This window comes from Varroa jacobsoni, unplaced genomic scaffold (genome assembly GCF_002532875.2).
Source record: "Varroa jacobsoni isolate VJ856 unplaced genomic scaffold, vjacob_1.0 scaffold_74, whole genome shotgun sequence".
NCBI lineage: Eukaryota > Metazoa > Arthropoda > Arachnida > Mesostigmata > Varroidae > Varroa > Varroa jacobsoni.
This window is the reverse complement of record NW_019212976.1, coordinates 331,325-347,786: the sequence shown is the minus strand read 5'-3', so window position 1 is coordinate 347,786 and position 16,462 is coordinate 331,325. Positions and strand designations below refer to the sequence as shown.

The following is a 16,462-nucleotide window of genomic DNA, read 5'->3' as shown; positions in this document are numbered from 1 at the left end:
AAATAGTATCATTATTAATCTAAGTAAAATTGTGACAAGTAATTTTCGCATGCCTTCACCGAAAGCAGCCCAAAGGCTTTTGCAAAGGCCAAAACAGATGATTCATCAAATGAAATCCGGGCTATACGGCGGACGCATTGAGATTCCGTATCCAACTTCTCTCTGTTTTTACCGATAGCTAAAGATGCATGTATAGGAGTGTCATAATGGAACACGACTATTTTTCTGTTCACAAGTGCCGGTTGGCTTTTTCAATGGACTGTTGTAATTCTGTTAGTTGTTAACAGCGGGGGTGCAAGTCAATCCTTTTGTCAGGAAAAAGCAACTAATAACGTACGATTGCTTTCCAATACCATCAAACACGAATCACTATCTTCTTTGGATTCGGCCATCGATTGTAGAGCACGGTATTCAAAACGCTTTCCATTCACCATTATTTCTATATGCGGTCCGCTTTTCATCATTCGTGATGAACCGTTTGAGACAGAGCTCGATGTCGTTACATTTTTGCAAAGTTTCGTAGATACAATTACGATCAAATAAATTTGTCAATTTGTCTGCCACCGAAACGTCGAGCTTCCTGTTTTCCCAAGCCGATATCTTCCTTTTAGCTTTTTTTAAATGCTTTAAAATTGTTTGGTGGTGAATGCGTAATTTTTTGGTGCAATCACGCCCGCTGACATGTCGGTCCTGCTCAGCTTTTACAATACTTTTATTAATTTCCTTCGATCATTAGAAAGAAAGGCATATTCCAGAACGAAGGCGAATGCATTCTGGCCATAAACACCATATTTTTTTATGAGCGTGGGCAGTATTTGTGCTTTAACCGTCGTAAAATTGAGAAATACAGCAATTTTTTGCAGAAATTTCGGTTCAAGACACTCCATCTTAGGTTTGAATAAAAGCATTCCAATGATTTGGGCACATCTGCTAGCGCCAGATCTCAACTTCTAAATAACATCAACGCCGATCCTCATATTGATTGAGATATGTGATTTTGAATCCGTCTAACTGTAAAAACGATCGATACTTCTTTGACAAGTCAATATGAAAATATCTCTTGGTTGCTATACGAAACCCTAGCTGGCGTCATCATCGTCGATCTTGTTGTTGTTCTTATCGTCGAAGCCGCTTCCATCGTTATGTGTGTGTATGGCTGGTAACTCTCCTGTATACGGGTTTCCTGTCTTCTTGTCATTGGGGCAATGGTCTAAAGGGAGTGACAAGCATCGTCGTTGTATCCTCTCAAAGAAATCGACACAGTCTTTATTGCGGCTGCTGCTGCCGCTACCCTACGCTAAGCGCTGCAGCCGTTATCAATCCGGTGGTGATGGTGGTGATGCCGGTCTCTATCTCTCGGAAGACGCGCACGCAGACAGAGTGATAGGGCACAAAGCGGTAGTTCAAGGGCTAATGTAGACGAAAGAGTGCAAGAGGAAATGACCAGATGAAGTGTACCTTCACCGAGGACCCCGACATCAGTGATGACCATAGAACTATGATGGCGACGAATAACGGACGGTAAGAACGAGGTCTAAGCTACTTTTCCCAATTCTCTCCCTTTTTTCGTTGTTATTTCCACTGCTGATGCGACCGCTACAGACGTAGTTGTCACCAGCCAAGTGACCTACGATATGACCCTCCAGCTATACTAGAGTACCAAATTTATACCCTCCCCTCTTTCTTATTATCGAAAATACAGGCGATATTAGGGCACTGATAGGGCAGAGGGTAAGAAAAAGTGATACTTGAAGTACAGTTCGTACCGGAAAAGAGCAAAACGAAGACCAACACAAGCCCCAAAAATGGTAACCGGTACTAATAGTGACCGTAGTTGTTATGAGGATTGACTGGGCAAAAAATGGCGACATTTATTATTATGGTAAAGAGCACATTCAGCCTAGCTAAGAACTATGGCGGGCTAGCATAAGACACGGTAAGAGGGACCTTTGTTCTTTCATTTAATTGCCTTGCGGCTTGAGGTCATCTTTTACTACCCCACGAATCGATTAATGTTTCGCTTCCAGCTACGTATCGGTAGCGATACTGCTAATAACTCAGTGCAAAGCCGCTGATATTAATTTTTTCTCTTTCACAATACAATCACTCGTTTCATTCTGACTAGAGTATCTCATTATAGTAGTTATTCTGCAATGACAAGTATTATTCATTCAGACAGTACCTGGATCATCTACTAGTTGAACCATTTCATTGTTAGAAAGCTTTACCAGTTCTTCGGCGACCCCGTTAAGCGAACGGGTCTAGAATTATTTATGCCACCTAAGCATTAGCATAAAATAGAATAGAAAATGTCACACATCGATTTAAGCCTTCATCTTTAAAGTCCAGCGAAAGCATATCAGCTACGACTATTTTTCAGCATAATCAATTGGCAATTTCGTGGACGATATCGACGATTTTTTATGGCCTAATGCGTCATCAGTATAATTAGTGGCTACGATAGAAGAGCGAAGCCAGTTGTTAAGAGCTTACTCGCCCAAAGCCTAGTCAAGACGTACGAAATGGCCAACTAAGCTGTGTGGCAGCGGCATGTGATGGAGCGTTTGACAAAAGTGGAAAGGGTCACGTTGCCCCCAAAGCGACCGTTTGTTGACTTCTCGAAGCCTGGGCAATGGATCAAGGCGTTGAAGACAGCAGGAGATGTTTACGGCTGGTGGCATAAACGTTTATTAGAGATTACTTACAGACATTCGCCAGATCCAGCCCAGGTGCCAGACGTCTGATGAAGTGCTTAACGGTGGTACCGGATGTAAAACTCGAATTCGCTATCGACAACGAGACTACACGGGATGAGCTTAAGGATCGTCTATTCGAGTGGTTTCCAAGAGAAACACGGCCTCACGCGAAAGGATATTCCGCACGGGTACGAGGAGGTGACGAAAACGTGCACGCGTTTACCCAATAGAAGCAATTTTTGCTAGAGTCTAAACGACGTGAAGGGATCGTACTTGTATGATGGCTTCGTGGACTTCCTGACTACAGTAACTTGCCAGATTTCACAGCTTGCGCAAGCTTACACGTGACTAGCCTTTGTAGCCAGACTAACGTGCGTAGTAGATCGACCTTCTGTATTTGTTGAATGCAAAGTCCTTAATGGTACCAATATTGGAGCAAGCAGGCTTGGACGTAGAAGGTGTCAGGACGATGCAACTGGCAGATTCTCGTCTAAACAACATCGTTCAGACGCTAAACTTGACGCAGGGGCAGATGTTCTTCGGTACGTACTTGTCAACGGACTGCTGCGCCGCATTAGAGGGAACGTGGTGCTCTAGCAGACTGTGCGAGCCCATACTGAAGCCGCAATTTTGTTTTGTCACTTTGAAAGGCGGGCGGACACGCAGGCATTTGGTGAACTGAAGAGAGTACTAAAGCGTTCCTATATTGGCCCGCGTATATCGTCAGGTCAGGAAGATAGTAACTCGAGTTGGAAATTGCCGAAGTACAAGGTCCAGAGGGAGGCGTGAACCCTAATATCTGGCCTATTCAAAGAAACCGGCAGGAGACTTTAGATTGCAGAAAATACGGAGGTTCGTAGGCACAAGGCTTAACAGGAATATGCTCATTAGAAGATAGAGATTTGGTTCTAACAAAATAACAAGCGCCGCAGTATTTTATCGGTTGTATTAAAATGCTGCGGATGACCAGACAACCTCGCTACGGCAAACCTTGGCTAGGTTCCGCGTTTTCAATGTAGACTTAGCGGCGACCCCTACGTTCGGATGTATAGTGTAAGTAGCGCGGCCAGATGTTACGGCGCGCCCTAGATTTTTCCGTCGCCGTTACGTTTAAAACACGAAGCGAATCGAATTTGTGGTGGTACCAGTGCGTCCAAATGCTGTGAAACGTGCTAAGTGTAATTCCTGCCGGTCGCGTTAATTCAGCATTACCTTCAATATAACCACTATAATCTGGCGAAAGTTTGATGGCTTCAAAAAGAAAAACAAAAATGCGTTTCGCTTATTTCGCCGCAGTAGTTAAAAGTTAAGTACTCGCGATACAACATATAAACAAAATACCCGATAGGCAAGCATTCATTAGTTAGAGGCCAAAGACTTACAGGTCAAGAACGTAGTTTGCTGACGATGCATGTAAAGTTCTCGTTTTTTTTTTTTGCTCTTATGAACAATTAATTCTTTTTCGGCAAGGCAAGACTTTAATCCCTTTAACTAACTGTTAGGGACTGGGAGCTCATTTCGAGCGGAACAAATTGCAGCCACAGCGAATAGAAGATAGTTTCGTCAACTATGCACCAGCTTTTTTGAAGCGGATGCGGATTCTCAAATTTTTCCGTGTAAACCGGGCACCCGTTTCCTCAGATTCCACTAATGCCACTAAGCGAACGCTTTAAGAATTGTTGTAAGTAAACGTTTTGTATTTCTTATAAGCGATGTGTATAGACAGGCAATCAGCGCTGCGAGACTTAAACCCGACAGTAAGAGTCGACTTTTCAACGAGAGCGCGTGATCAAATAAGCGTCCTAGCCACTGTGCAAGCACCACGATGTTTAAATAAGTACTTGTAGTACGTTTATACCAACCTTAGTCACCTGAAAGGGTTTTGCTGACTTATACTATCAGTTCAAAATCGGGACTATCTATTTTGTAAACTTTACTAATTCCAATTTGACTGTACTTGCAAAGACTGAGCCACCGCATCTTCTGTGCTATACGTATATTCTAAGGTAAAAAAAAAAAGAAGAGCGCGTCTTAAACCCCCTTTTATTCCGAATGTTTTGAATGAACTAGAGAATCACCCTTTTCGTTATTTTCAGGCCTCGTTCAAGTGAACCTTTTAGGATCACAGGTCACTCTTACCTTTGCTATCTGCCGATATCCGATGACTACAATCAGACTAACAAAGAAAAAAAAGTATCCCGGTACGTCGACGTTCATAAGGCTTCGTGCACTCTACAAACTTCTTGCAGATATTATTTATAATTGTTCTGAAGGTTGCAAGACGAGTGAGGCATCATTGGATCAACTGACTCGTAACATAAGTGTATCTTAGCTATTTGACTCCAGAATTTGAATGCGGTGTCTCCCTTCAGTAAACCCATTATTGATCGTAAAAAGTATGAGATCGAACCTCATCCATCTGTGAGAGGGGCAGTACTTACTACGGGCAAACGAACTGTGTGTTTTTGCAGTTTTGTTACAGTAGCGACGATAGGAACTTTGTCAAAGTTATAAGGCTCAAACGTGCACTGTGGGGCTGAATAGAAGTCGCACGTTGTAAAGTGGCATATTTCACAAAAGATTGTATCTCCTCTATATAAGTAGGTTCAAATTATTAAGAAGTCTCTATTTGACTGAAAATATCAATCGTGCTCGCCACCTCTTATCCAGGCCAATTATCACAGGTGCCACGGAAGACAAAAATACTTTACTCGAAAATAGAAGACTGACGCCGGCTCTTATTTATTATTCTTAACTGCCAGTTCTTTCAAGTCTATCTCGGCTGGTTATTAAATATACCTGTGTGCGTACGTAGCGACACAAAGGTGTCACTGTATATGCATGCTAACTTGTAAAGCGTGCGATGAGGTGGTATACAAATGAGTAATTTTGATGTAAATTACATTCGTGATTCAATAAAGTATTATATTTTTTGAACAGGCTATTCCGTAAATCTTTTTATGGACACCAAGCCTTATTTCTAGACCTACGCCTCGCTAGTCTGGAGCTTCTATACACTTTTCCTACAGTACAGCTAAATGTACATCTTGCTGTTTGACCTGGGGCTGGTACTTGTTTTAATTTTATTCTAATTCCACAACGAAATTTAGAAATTTTCATTCATCGCAAGTTTGAGACAAGCAGAGCCTGTCATATCTTTCTGTCGGTCTGTCCTATCTTTGCTCTTTTTTTTGGTTCTTCTTTTGGACCTGCTTAATTACTTTCACACGACGCAGCCACCACTGCCCTGGCTGGATGCTTCATTTTGAAGCACCCAGTGTACCACCGCTTTAAAGTTCTAAATAAGCGTCCTAATTTTTTTTTTTGGTTCTGCTCTTTATTTTTCGAAGAGTGTGCAGGGGTTCAATGCGTAAATCACACGCATGCGATGCGCGAACTATTTAGTGTTTTTACCATTGTGTGAAGGTACTGTCAGAATCATAAGGATACCTGGCAAGTTTCCGCAGAAAAATTAGTCCTGTACGATTTGTTTTGTTTTTCTGCATTAGTTAACCTTTTAGCTCCAGATCATAGTCCAGAATCGTAAGATGCGCTTGCAGCATTCCAGGTTATTCTCTTTAATCTTCTCTTGAGGGCTGCTGCTTCTGATACATTTTCTCGTGTTTCTCAACCATGCCGCCCACTATAGCACCGTCGTATTCAGAATCCGAAAGACACCAGTTGAGGCGGTTTGGATTACTCTACAATTAAATGAACAAAACCTTTCCTTTTTATCTATATACTATCTCTTGCGATTTGCAATATGAATAAATAAAAAAATAATTTCATAATATGTACAGAAATTAAATGTTTTTTAGGCTTGTCCTCTTATATTTGAGTGTTTAGCAACTGGAGATCCCGGCTAGCCAACGGTACGATGATCACATATATATTGTATGAATAAGTGGCCTCTGCAAAGACATAGCTCAAGTGTCACACTATAAATTTGAATTTGCCGCTTCTCGCGAATGTCAAGAATATGTATCACATTAAAACTTTAAAAGGAAGATGACCACCCTATTCGGTACCTTCTTTTCCCATCAAAGCATTTCACCAAATACGTTTCTTTACTTGGGATCTGTTCAATCTATTATGCATCTCTCTGTTCGTCGTATTTCACAAATGGCAGAAGCAAATAGTGAAGTTATAATAGAGCTCCTTATTCTTCCCTTGTCAATATAATATTACTAGCAGAATCTGGTCAAACTCTCGCTATAATAAAAAATTTAATGTTTAATAATTTTACTAACACATTTTCAAGTGCAAGAGCATATGACATAGGCTGATGACTTCGAGTATAATGAGATCACAACGTATACGATAATTGAATTAACATGCTTTATTATTAGCCCTACGATAGATATAGTGCGAGAAAAAATTTTTAAATGAATGGCATTCAAATACGACAACAGTGTCCTATTCTTTCTACGCTATGATTTCATTTCTTGTTGCTACCTTAGATAAGGTACGCTTATCTTAAACTAGCTTAAACTGGTTATAGCCCTTTTAGTAGCTTCTACATAATTTCTCCAATACAGTTGCCTATCACAGTAAGTAAACTGGAAAAAAAATCTTTATACTGACTTTTATTACAAACAGTAGCGTAGGATACCGAAAATGAAGCGACAAACATCTATGCAATAGGGTTAGGTTATAGGCAATAGCGTAGCTAATTTGGCTAAATTTGTTGATGGCTTATTTATTTACGACGTTATGAGGTTAAATTAGGTAGGCACATTATACAAAACCACTATGATCTATGTCCACAGTTTCTAAAAATGTATCTTACCTGTAGATAGTGCTCGTGATTGTCACGATTACCTTGAATCATACGAAGTTTGTTTAAACCTCTGACACTCAAAAAGTTTTAAATATAAGGCAGAATTTCGATGTTCCTTTTAAGCAGAAAAGAACCAAAGCCCCTCTTGCTTGTCGAAGATACACTCTGTACTGAACAGCTGATCACAATCTATCTTTGCAATCTCTTTGCCAGATCCCCTCAGATTCATAGCTGTAGAAGTGATTTAGATCATTGTGGGGAACTCGTTACTTCTTTTAAATGACTGTTGCAGAATATAAAATAGCGATCGAAGCCTTACTTTAAATAACAACGCCTGAACCATACTTGTAAATTGCCCGCTGTCTTTCGGAAATGTGTTTTCAAAGCTAAATAAAGATTGCTCGAAAGGTATCTACATCCCCAGAAGCGTATATGCGTCGTAAGTCGAACATATTTTATGTAATTAACAATATTAGACGCATGCATTTCACTACATGCTTCTAGCGAACTAGGCCGAACCCATAATCCAAAGAATATAAAGTCCTAAATGTAGTCTATTCTCTATGTTTCGAGTTTTACACCCGGTATTGCCGTTCGGCATTACATTACCGAGACAGCTAACTGGCTCCCAGCCATTACGAAACGAAGTCTATCTGGCTGTGCCCAAGTTCAAACCTAAGCCCCAACGTGTCCTTACGATCAATAGGCAAATACGTTACCTACCAAGCTATCACGGGGACAAAATGTAGTCTAGCCAGACAGATGAAATACATTATTTTTAAATTAAAGGAGGATTCCTGCGATCTGTTTTACTGCTGTGTATATTACATTATTGCATCAGCAAGCCACACTTCATGACATGTTAAAGATTATTAGTCGAAGTAACTGTGACGAAGTAACGGCAGCATCTAGTCGCAGTTTGGGTTCAAATCTCTCTTCATTCGAATTGAAAACATTGACATAGTAAGGTGTTTCTATTTCCGTGAGACACAATATTTATTGAACTTACTTTACGCAGGCGACTATGTTCAAATATAAGCTGCTACGACGAACGAATAATTGTCCTGTAAATACTGGCTTGCCATTTACCACGGAAGTGATCTTTTTGTGAGTAACTTATGATATACAGAACTTCATGCCCAAAGCATATAAATTGAATTTCATTTCGTTGTAATAATGATAACTGTGTCACTGACGCCTAATGTCAGAAGGACAGGCAGACAAACAAACAGTGGAAAGATGACGTATTATAGTGTAATGGGTTTGGCAAAACTTGGTACAAAGTGCTGCAACCTGGCAACAAGTAACAGTTTACGAAGATAACGTTTGACGCCATTTTTTCTCAAATAGGACAAAAGCAATTATTTGGATAACTCTGGCATTCTTTTTTGCGGTCACTTCGCCCAAACTTGATGAGTTTACCAACGTCCTGCTGTGCAAGCAAACACGTTATATTGCACGATCATCCTTTTGGCCATCTGGCTTTTCTGAGTCAGCAATTTTACCGTCCTTTGGTCCTTCTCTCGGAAACAGTGCCCCCGGACCCAATTGTATTGCCTAATTTATTGTCTATATTACTCCAGTAACGTCAAACGCTGCTAAACCGCTTCTACACTAGAAGGTTGGACACTAAAACAACAGTGCAACGCATAAGCCAGATGGTACTTCAACAGTCCCTGATAGCTGACGCGAGTCGGCGTTAACGGGCGCTGCCTGCTAACTCAATGTCGTCGCACCGCTCAGATGGTGCGATCTCTCCATCGTCCGATCTGACCACAGGTGTCGAAAGGAGATTGTGTTTTTCCACACTGCTTTTGTTACGTAAACTTTAGAAAGGCTTCCTACTGACGTCGCGTGGATTAACTTTAGTACACATATATTTCACAATCACACCTACCTGTCGCCTTGATTTTAGGCGTCGTGGAGGTGACTGTCGTCGTCGTCGTCGTCCTGATGGTGGCGTAGTGGTTGTTGTTATCGTATTCGTCGAATCAGTAGAAGAACAAACACAATTGTCCACGACTAAAAGTGCAATTAATGGCACCCAATTATCGATACATTCACATATCAAATGACACAACACAACGCTGTTTCCATGAACCGTTTCCTTTTAGGATTTGACGCTTGCGGATTTGAACAGAAAAAAAAATGTTGTGTGGTTAATCATATGATGCCCCTCTTCATAACCAAACAGTTTTATCAATGTAAATTATGTCTATTCCTCTAGCACACTAATCGGAGGAGTTTGTCACAGACGGTCTCACCTTTTTTTAGTCGTTTCATAATCTATTAACAGATTGAATGACGCGGGCGTATTTGCGCCCGGCTATATCTGAAACACTGATTGATGACGCTCTGAAGAGCTTTCCCTCAACATACAGAAAAAGATGTGGTGTTCTGTTGTACCTAGCCAAGCTAACGAGTCAGTAGATTGGGTAATGTATATGGGTGTACCTTACAGCAGTTTAGTTGCTGCTGCTTGAAGATTTGAGACACCCCCGCTACGTCCTGTCTGTTCTCCTGGGTAAGAGTGTTTGTAGAGGGCGCTCCGTCTGTAGGAGTAGGCGAGGGAAATATATACGAAGGGGGCGCGAGGAAAACGGGGGAAGAGCGGCGCCTCAGGTCGCATCCACGAGAATACAAAAAAAGGCATAGGAGTGTGGGTGCCGCCAACCAAAGGCTCAACGATAGTAGCTAAGCAGGACGGACGGACGGCCAAAAAGAACCAACAGAGTATCAGCAGCAAAAATGCAGCATCCTGACTCCTGCATGTCGGGTCGGCGGATACAACAGAACTGAAGGGAAAAAGGGGGTTAAGCTGGGAAGGCAAAGGGAATTAATGCTAAAAGCAGCGCGGGAGTAGCAATGTAGTAGCGACACGTAAGAAATGGAAAGAACGAGAGAAAGAGAGAGAGAGAGAGAGGGAGGCAGGTAGGTAGGTAGGTCAGGGGGCTATAAGAGGTTGTAGGTCCAAGCATTGGCCTGCAAGCCCTTTGCATATCCGCTATGTTCGTTGATCGGTCGCTTGCGTGGGCCGTAAGACCAGACTGCCGAATAAGCTAGGTACTGGCATTTACGGATATAATATTCGGCTGTTCGTCCTCACTCAACTCACGCATAGCCGCATGCGTGTATTTCAAACGGTAGTGAACGCAATGAGGGTAAATGGGGCAGGAGTCAGGTAGGATATCAGAACGAGTTACCATTATGCGTTCGAGAGAAATTTAGCGAAAATAAATGAAGAACAATGCACTCCTAACGCTGCCGCGACTGCCGTCGCCGCCATTTCCCACGCGCCCTTGATGCCTGTATGGCTTTGAACTCAGCCAAGGTCACCTGACTATAAGTGTATAACGAAAGCTGTAGCCATGGTGCTATCGACGGACTATAATAGGTTTCGTTTATTTAAACAGTTGGGTGCCTGAACACCGCTTTTTGTGGCACAAGAGGTAAAGGAAAGAAGAGGTCGTGCAACATCACTTAGTCAAAATGACGCCACAGGCGATGTCTAAGGAAAGCCACTCGGGTTAATTCGGACCAAGCGTCTGGTTCCAACTTCATAATCACTAACCATTCACTGTTTGCAAGATAAACGGGGTCAACGGTAACTGGAAATAGAATCATGTTGCGTTCGTAGAAATAAGCGTATGAACAGTTTATTGACTGTGTCTTGGCACTATCAGATAAGACAGCGTCATGAGCATATCTTTATTATGGCGTTGTGGGGTTTCTAAAGTCTGCCACCCGAAAGCTTGTGATAATGACAGCATGTCTTTAAAGGACGGAGGGACTTTTAACCTGAAATTAATCGAGTTGGTGATAATTTTCAGCTACTCGATCCATGGGCGCAGACTTTCATCACTTTTGCCGTATTTAGACGCTTTGTATCACTATATAACTTCTTTCATTCATAACAACTGTAATGTTATGATAGCATCTAAACGGAAGTTCTTAGTAAATGTGGCCAGGAGGCAATACCACGTCAGTTTTTTTTGCTTCTTTGGATATGATCATGTGAAAGCTAACCGTGACCGCTTACAAAAAAAGGCGAAACGCATAATAAAGCTATACCGACAAAAAATGCCAAGCGAAAAGTAATTGCTTCCCGCTTATACCAGTATGGTTTGCTCGACTATTTTTGTACATGATAACACTTGGATTCAGATTAAGTTTGACACATTATCGAGTTTGTCAAAAACTGATATACAAACGTCACTATTTCGAATACTGACTGGAGGCGATGAAGGTTTTTCCTTTTAGATGCAAATTACGTTTAGTACCCTTGTGTGTGTGTGTGTGTCTGTGGAAAAGGATGGGTAGGTGCAAAAACTGGGTGTTCATTTTGCCCTACCCGAGCGCAGTGTTGTAGACGCTGATGCGATTGTTATGCAGACATATAAACTAAATGGGTTGCCTGGCTGCAAAATTCGGTCAATACGAAATGCAATTTTGGGCGTTTCGGCCAAAAATATTATTATATAGGTAATAATTCCAAGAAATCTGATTCAAATCCTAAGAAATTATTTGTAAAGGTGCAGTTGCAGTGGGCGCTTAATAACCAGAGTTAAACGAGAGTAGTAATGTTTTAGCACCACAAGGGAAATTGTTAAAAGCTTGTCTTAATTAGGAGTGCGCCATTTTATACTGGACTTGATACCAATATAATAGGAAGTAGCATATATATATCGGCCGTAAACTTGAAACGGCACATTGCAGAGAGCTGACCTGAAACTTCGACGAAGAATGCAGCTGGCTACTTAACACAGGCGCGTTTATTACCTAGATTCCTTTTGAAACTCTATTAAAAAAGAATCTTTAAATGTCAAAATCCAGTCCGTACACTGCTATAGAAAGGGTTCAGTTCTCTATGCATGTTCACTTGGCCCCGTAATTTGGGTGCTAATCTTAGGAACATCTGGTGGTCTGTCTAGCTGTCGAATCTAGACATAGCCACACTTGGTTCATGCCGAGAGCCAGCCGTCTGATTTAACGGAAATACCAGATGTGAAACTTGGAAAATTTTGTATCCGTTCACGTGAGTGTATGCAATCGTTTGCAGATAGAAAATATTATAAATAGAATATAAAACATTTAAAAGAAAATCCTTTAACTCAAAGTTTGCCACTTATTTGTCACAAGCTCGAAAGCTTCTAGTAACTTAGCCACAGCGCTACTATATGCCTTGAGACGACTTTAAAAATAAATAATTTGCAAGCATATAGGCATCTATAATCCTGTATATTATACTACAAAAGCCTCGTCGTCGTGCAGCAAAGGCCATCAAAATGTGTATCCTTTATTTCTCTTTTGCCTCCTTGGGAAGAAAAGTTCTCTTGCGAAAGGCCTCAATTTGTACTAGATACTATGTGCAGATGCCCAAACTTAAACACATGGCATGTTACTATTATGCAAACTTCGCTCCACCACATTTAGAGTCAGGGCATCTTTTGAACTCAGTTTCCATATTGTTTGATGCTTACTGTGAAAAAAAGAAACCAGAAGATACTGCTCTTTTTGCCGACTTCATGACTTACGTTTATGAGCCACAGATCTGCTGCCTTCTACTCAGCGCATGAATTACAGCGCTTGTCATTTCTTAGTTCATCGATTCAAAACCTTACCTAGATTGTTGTATGTTTTTGTCTGCTAATTCCCCGGTTATACTAACTAATATCTATTATACCATGCCCTCTGTCTGTCATTTTCATCAACACGGCTTGCTCTTTACGTGAAACTTTCTGCGCCGACTAACTGTTTAGGTAGCAGCCCGATGCCGTTCTATTCTTATCGGTTCTACAGTCCCCTTTGTTTTATACTTATATGCACGTAAATTTTCGACTTTATTTATTGCACGCTTCAGAGCATTGTCATACAGAGTCGTTGTTATTCCCAAGGAAGACGAGATGCACCTGATGTTAACGTAGCGGGAGAATCCAGCACGCCTTTCCCTACTTTCATATTCGCTATTTTATATAAGCTAGGCTTTTTTTAGCACTCGACCAACTCCATAACTACGGAAGGCTGTTCAATGGGTGAGCGAAGGGAAACCGGCCTGTAATTAGATTGATCCGATTATATCGGTTAACGCTTATTCAACTATTCATAAGAGTTATTTATGAACAGGTCAACACAACTAACCTTTTTTTTTTATACGTTTTACCCGTACCTTCTTAATGTTTGAGTTGTTACTTATTTTGCGTCCGCTGCTCGAACATCCTTCCGTAGCACGCGTAGTTATCCGAAAGACCGGTCTAACTCAGTTGCTAACATTTTTCACTTCTCGCAGATTTCTCAGGCAATTTCTTATTTCTACCTTCTGTGCTTAATTTAAATCATTTATCATCATCATATAACGACACTACTTATACTCAAAAACATTCGAGTTTCTTTGCAATTGCTGATAAACTTAGCGTCTTGTTAATTCGTTTTCAATATATCTAAACACTAATAACGGAAAAATCTGACCGATTTATTTTCTTCATGAGCGTTTCATTCGAACAAGAGATACGTACTTTCGGCTTGATGACAACGACATTAGATGAAATTTTTACAGTGATAATGTACGACATAACGCACAACTCTCGCATAGGATCAATGCGAACCACTCAGTCTCTTAATTGTCCTGTCTCTTAATTGTCCTGTCTCTTAATTGTCCTGTCTCTGATTTGCTTTTCTTATTTTTACTAATACAGTAATATCAATTACAGAGCAATCGCAACGCATATCGCTAATTTAACAGCCACTTTACAAACCGTATCTTCGCTTCGTACCCAATTAGATAACACTTGTCTTCAATCTAGACGATCTTGTTGAGTTTATTTTCTTCACTAGAGCTCTTCGTGTCCTTACCATATTCATTATGTGTGTTAATCCTTTGCCTCGTTAAGTTTGACGTTTATTATATGGTTTATTCGGGTCACATTATCCTGTTTTGCGAAACTTTAGCTGTTTTCGCACCGGTCTTTACTATTACTCTATTTATGAGTTAACCATTTTTCAACTTCAAATTATTTTTCATCCAGCCTGAGTGAAGTTTGGGTGTATAATGCTGCGTTTTAGTCATCAGATGGGCTTTTCCATTATTGACTAGACCCATACGCCCGCTGCTATCATTTTTTAATAAGCGAATAGCTTCTTTTTCGAAAGTACTGATAGTTATTGCTTCAACTCCTGTAGTTTTACTTACTACCCCCCCCCCCCCCCCGCTATGCATTTATGTGTGCGTCGGTTTGTACGATTGCTACACGTCACGAGAATAATTACTTATCAAGTGTATAAGTGTTTTCTCAAAGACGCAGTGTGTGGAAAGCTACTATTTGCTTTAGCTTCTCATTATATTTCACTTTGCGGTTCTTTTCATTTGCACGTTTCCGATAGCCTATGAACGTCGTTGAGACTTTAATCATGCTTTTTTACTCGATCTTTTATAAAATGATAAACTTGCATTTCTACCATATTACTGAAGGTGTTACTTTGTCTTTGAAGACGCTTGCATCACTACAACAGGCTTATCCATTAATTTCTTTTCTAAGATTCTGTAGAACGTCAACAATTTTGCATGACAATTTATTTTGCTGTGATGCGACGCAGCGTGACCATCAGAGTGCAAGCAGTGCATGAGATTTTTCGACCTGCTTGATAAAGGATGACTCTCTCCGTCACAAATCATCATAATTCATTACACTGCTCCCCTACGCGGTATTCCATTGTTTCCTTGCCATTTCGCGTTAACACCCTCCCAAGCCTTTTCATCGGTTTGGCCGCCTTTCCCAATTCTTTTGCCGGCCCGCCGTTGCACCCTCCGCATGTCCGCGCGCTAGCGTGAACTCGACGGAACTACAGATAAGTCGCGCTACTGCAAGGTTGACAATAAGAGGAAGCTGCATTAGTTGGAGCAGTACGACGAAGTCATCGTCGTTGCCGTTGCTATTGGTGTTGGGTGGCACAAGTGCTCACCCGTGTCTGTTATTACGAGGAAGAAGAAGACGACGACGTTGTGTATACCTCTGTTCTGTGTGGTGCGGGTTCTCTGTGCTTGTTTTTTTTGCTTGCGGTAGAGTGCGGTGTGGCAATCTCAATGCTCGGCGGTTTTGTTTGAGCTCGACAAACGAAAAACTAGAATATCCTCTGGCGTAGCGTATGCCTGCACCGCGCTGAAATGTCTGTCGCTTTTACTGGCGGCTATACTGAGTGAGCGCTCGTGTGGTGTCATTATCGGCCAGCTGTGAGTGACACAGTGCAGAGTCGGTTCCGCCCAGAGAGTATCGGTAAGCAGGGGTGAAATGGCGGGCGACCCTGCGCTCTGTGGGCCACGAGTGGTAACAGTGGTCAAGTCCGAGACGGGATTTGGTTTCAACGTGCGAGGCCAGGTTAGCGAGGGAGGCCCACTCAAGTCGATTAACGGTGAACTCTACGCTCCTCTCCAGCACGTCAGTGCCGTATTAGACGGCGGTGCAGCGGAGAAGGCCGGAATACGACGAGGCGACCGGATACTCGAAGTGTAAGTTGTAGTAAATACTGTAGGGATTCTCGGCGTATCTTTAGTTAGCAATGACGATGTCGCATTCGAGTCGACAGAAATTCAAATATGTACACGTACAATACATATAATAGATGTATTATTGAATAAGCCTTGAGCACGGGCATAGTCAAGGGAAGGGAGTGGTTTTGAAATCACCACACTGAGTAGTAAGGAAAAAGTAGTTATCGATACTCCAAGCACGGCTGTATATGGTCACGATACTGATACAGTATGCTACTAGTTTACTAGAACAAAATTATTTCATTTCAACGGTGTACCATTTGAAAAGCGGCAATATTGTAGCGGAATTGAGGGCGACGTAAAAGGTCTGCTCTTTTTAATCTATTCAATCTACGGAGAGTCTATGGAACAATCGTTTACGTCAGAACAACGCTGTGATCTTTTCCTACAGTATCACGCCGCTCTATTAAGACTTTTTATAAATGCATTGTAATTTCTGCGCGA

The 16,462-nt window shown here is 41.5% G+C and overlaps 2 protein-coding genes across 4 annotated transcripts in view; one reads left to right on the top strand and one right to left on the bottom strand.

Moving 5' to 3' along the window:
• Positions 1–9,985, bottom strand: part of LOC111263005 (uncharacterized) — a 34,717-nt gene extending 24,732 nt beyond the window's left edge. The window contains exons 1-2 of one of the 2 annotated variants that reach the window (XM_022837702.2): positions 9,741–9,985; positions 9,374–9,599 (exon numbers count right to left, since the gene is read on the bottom strand). The gene's annotated coding sequence lies outside the window, so the exon portion shown is untranslated. The remainder of the gene's footprint in view (positions 1–9,373; positions 9,600–9,740) is intronic. The other variant, XM_022837711.2, reaches the window with a different exon arrangement.
• Snx27 (sorting nexin 27) overlaps positions 1,405–16,462 on the top strand; it is a 34,327-nt gene continuing 19,269 nt past the window's right edge. The window contains exon 1 of one of the 2 annotated variants that reach the window (XM_022837662.2): positions 1,405–1,521. In XM_022837662.2, the coding sequence (XP_022693397.1) occupies positions 1,448–1,521 (74 nt within the window). In that variant the 5' untranslated portion in view covers positions 1,405–1,447. Of the gene's footprint in view, positions 1,522–14,692; positions 15,977–16,462 lie in introns of those variants that run through there. The other variant, XM_022837652.2, reaches the window with a different exon arrangement.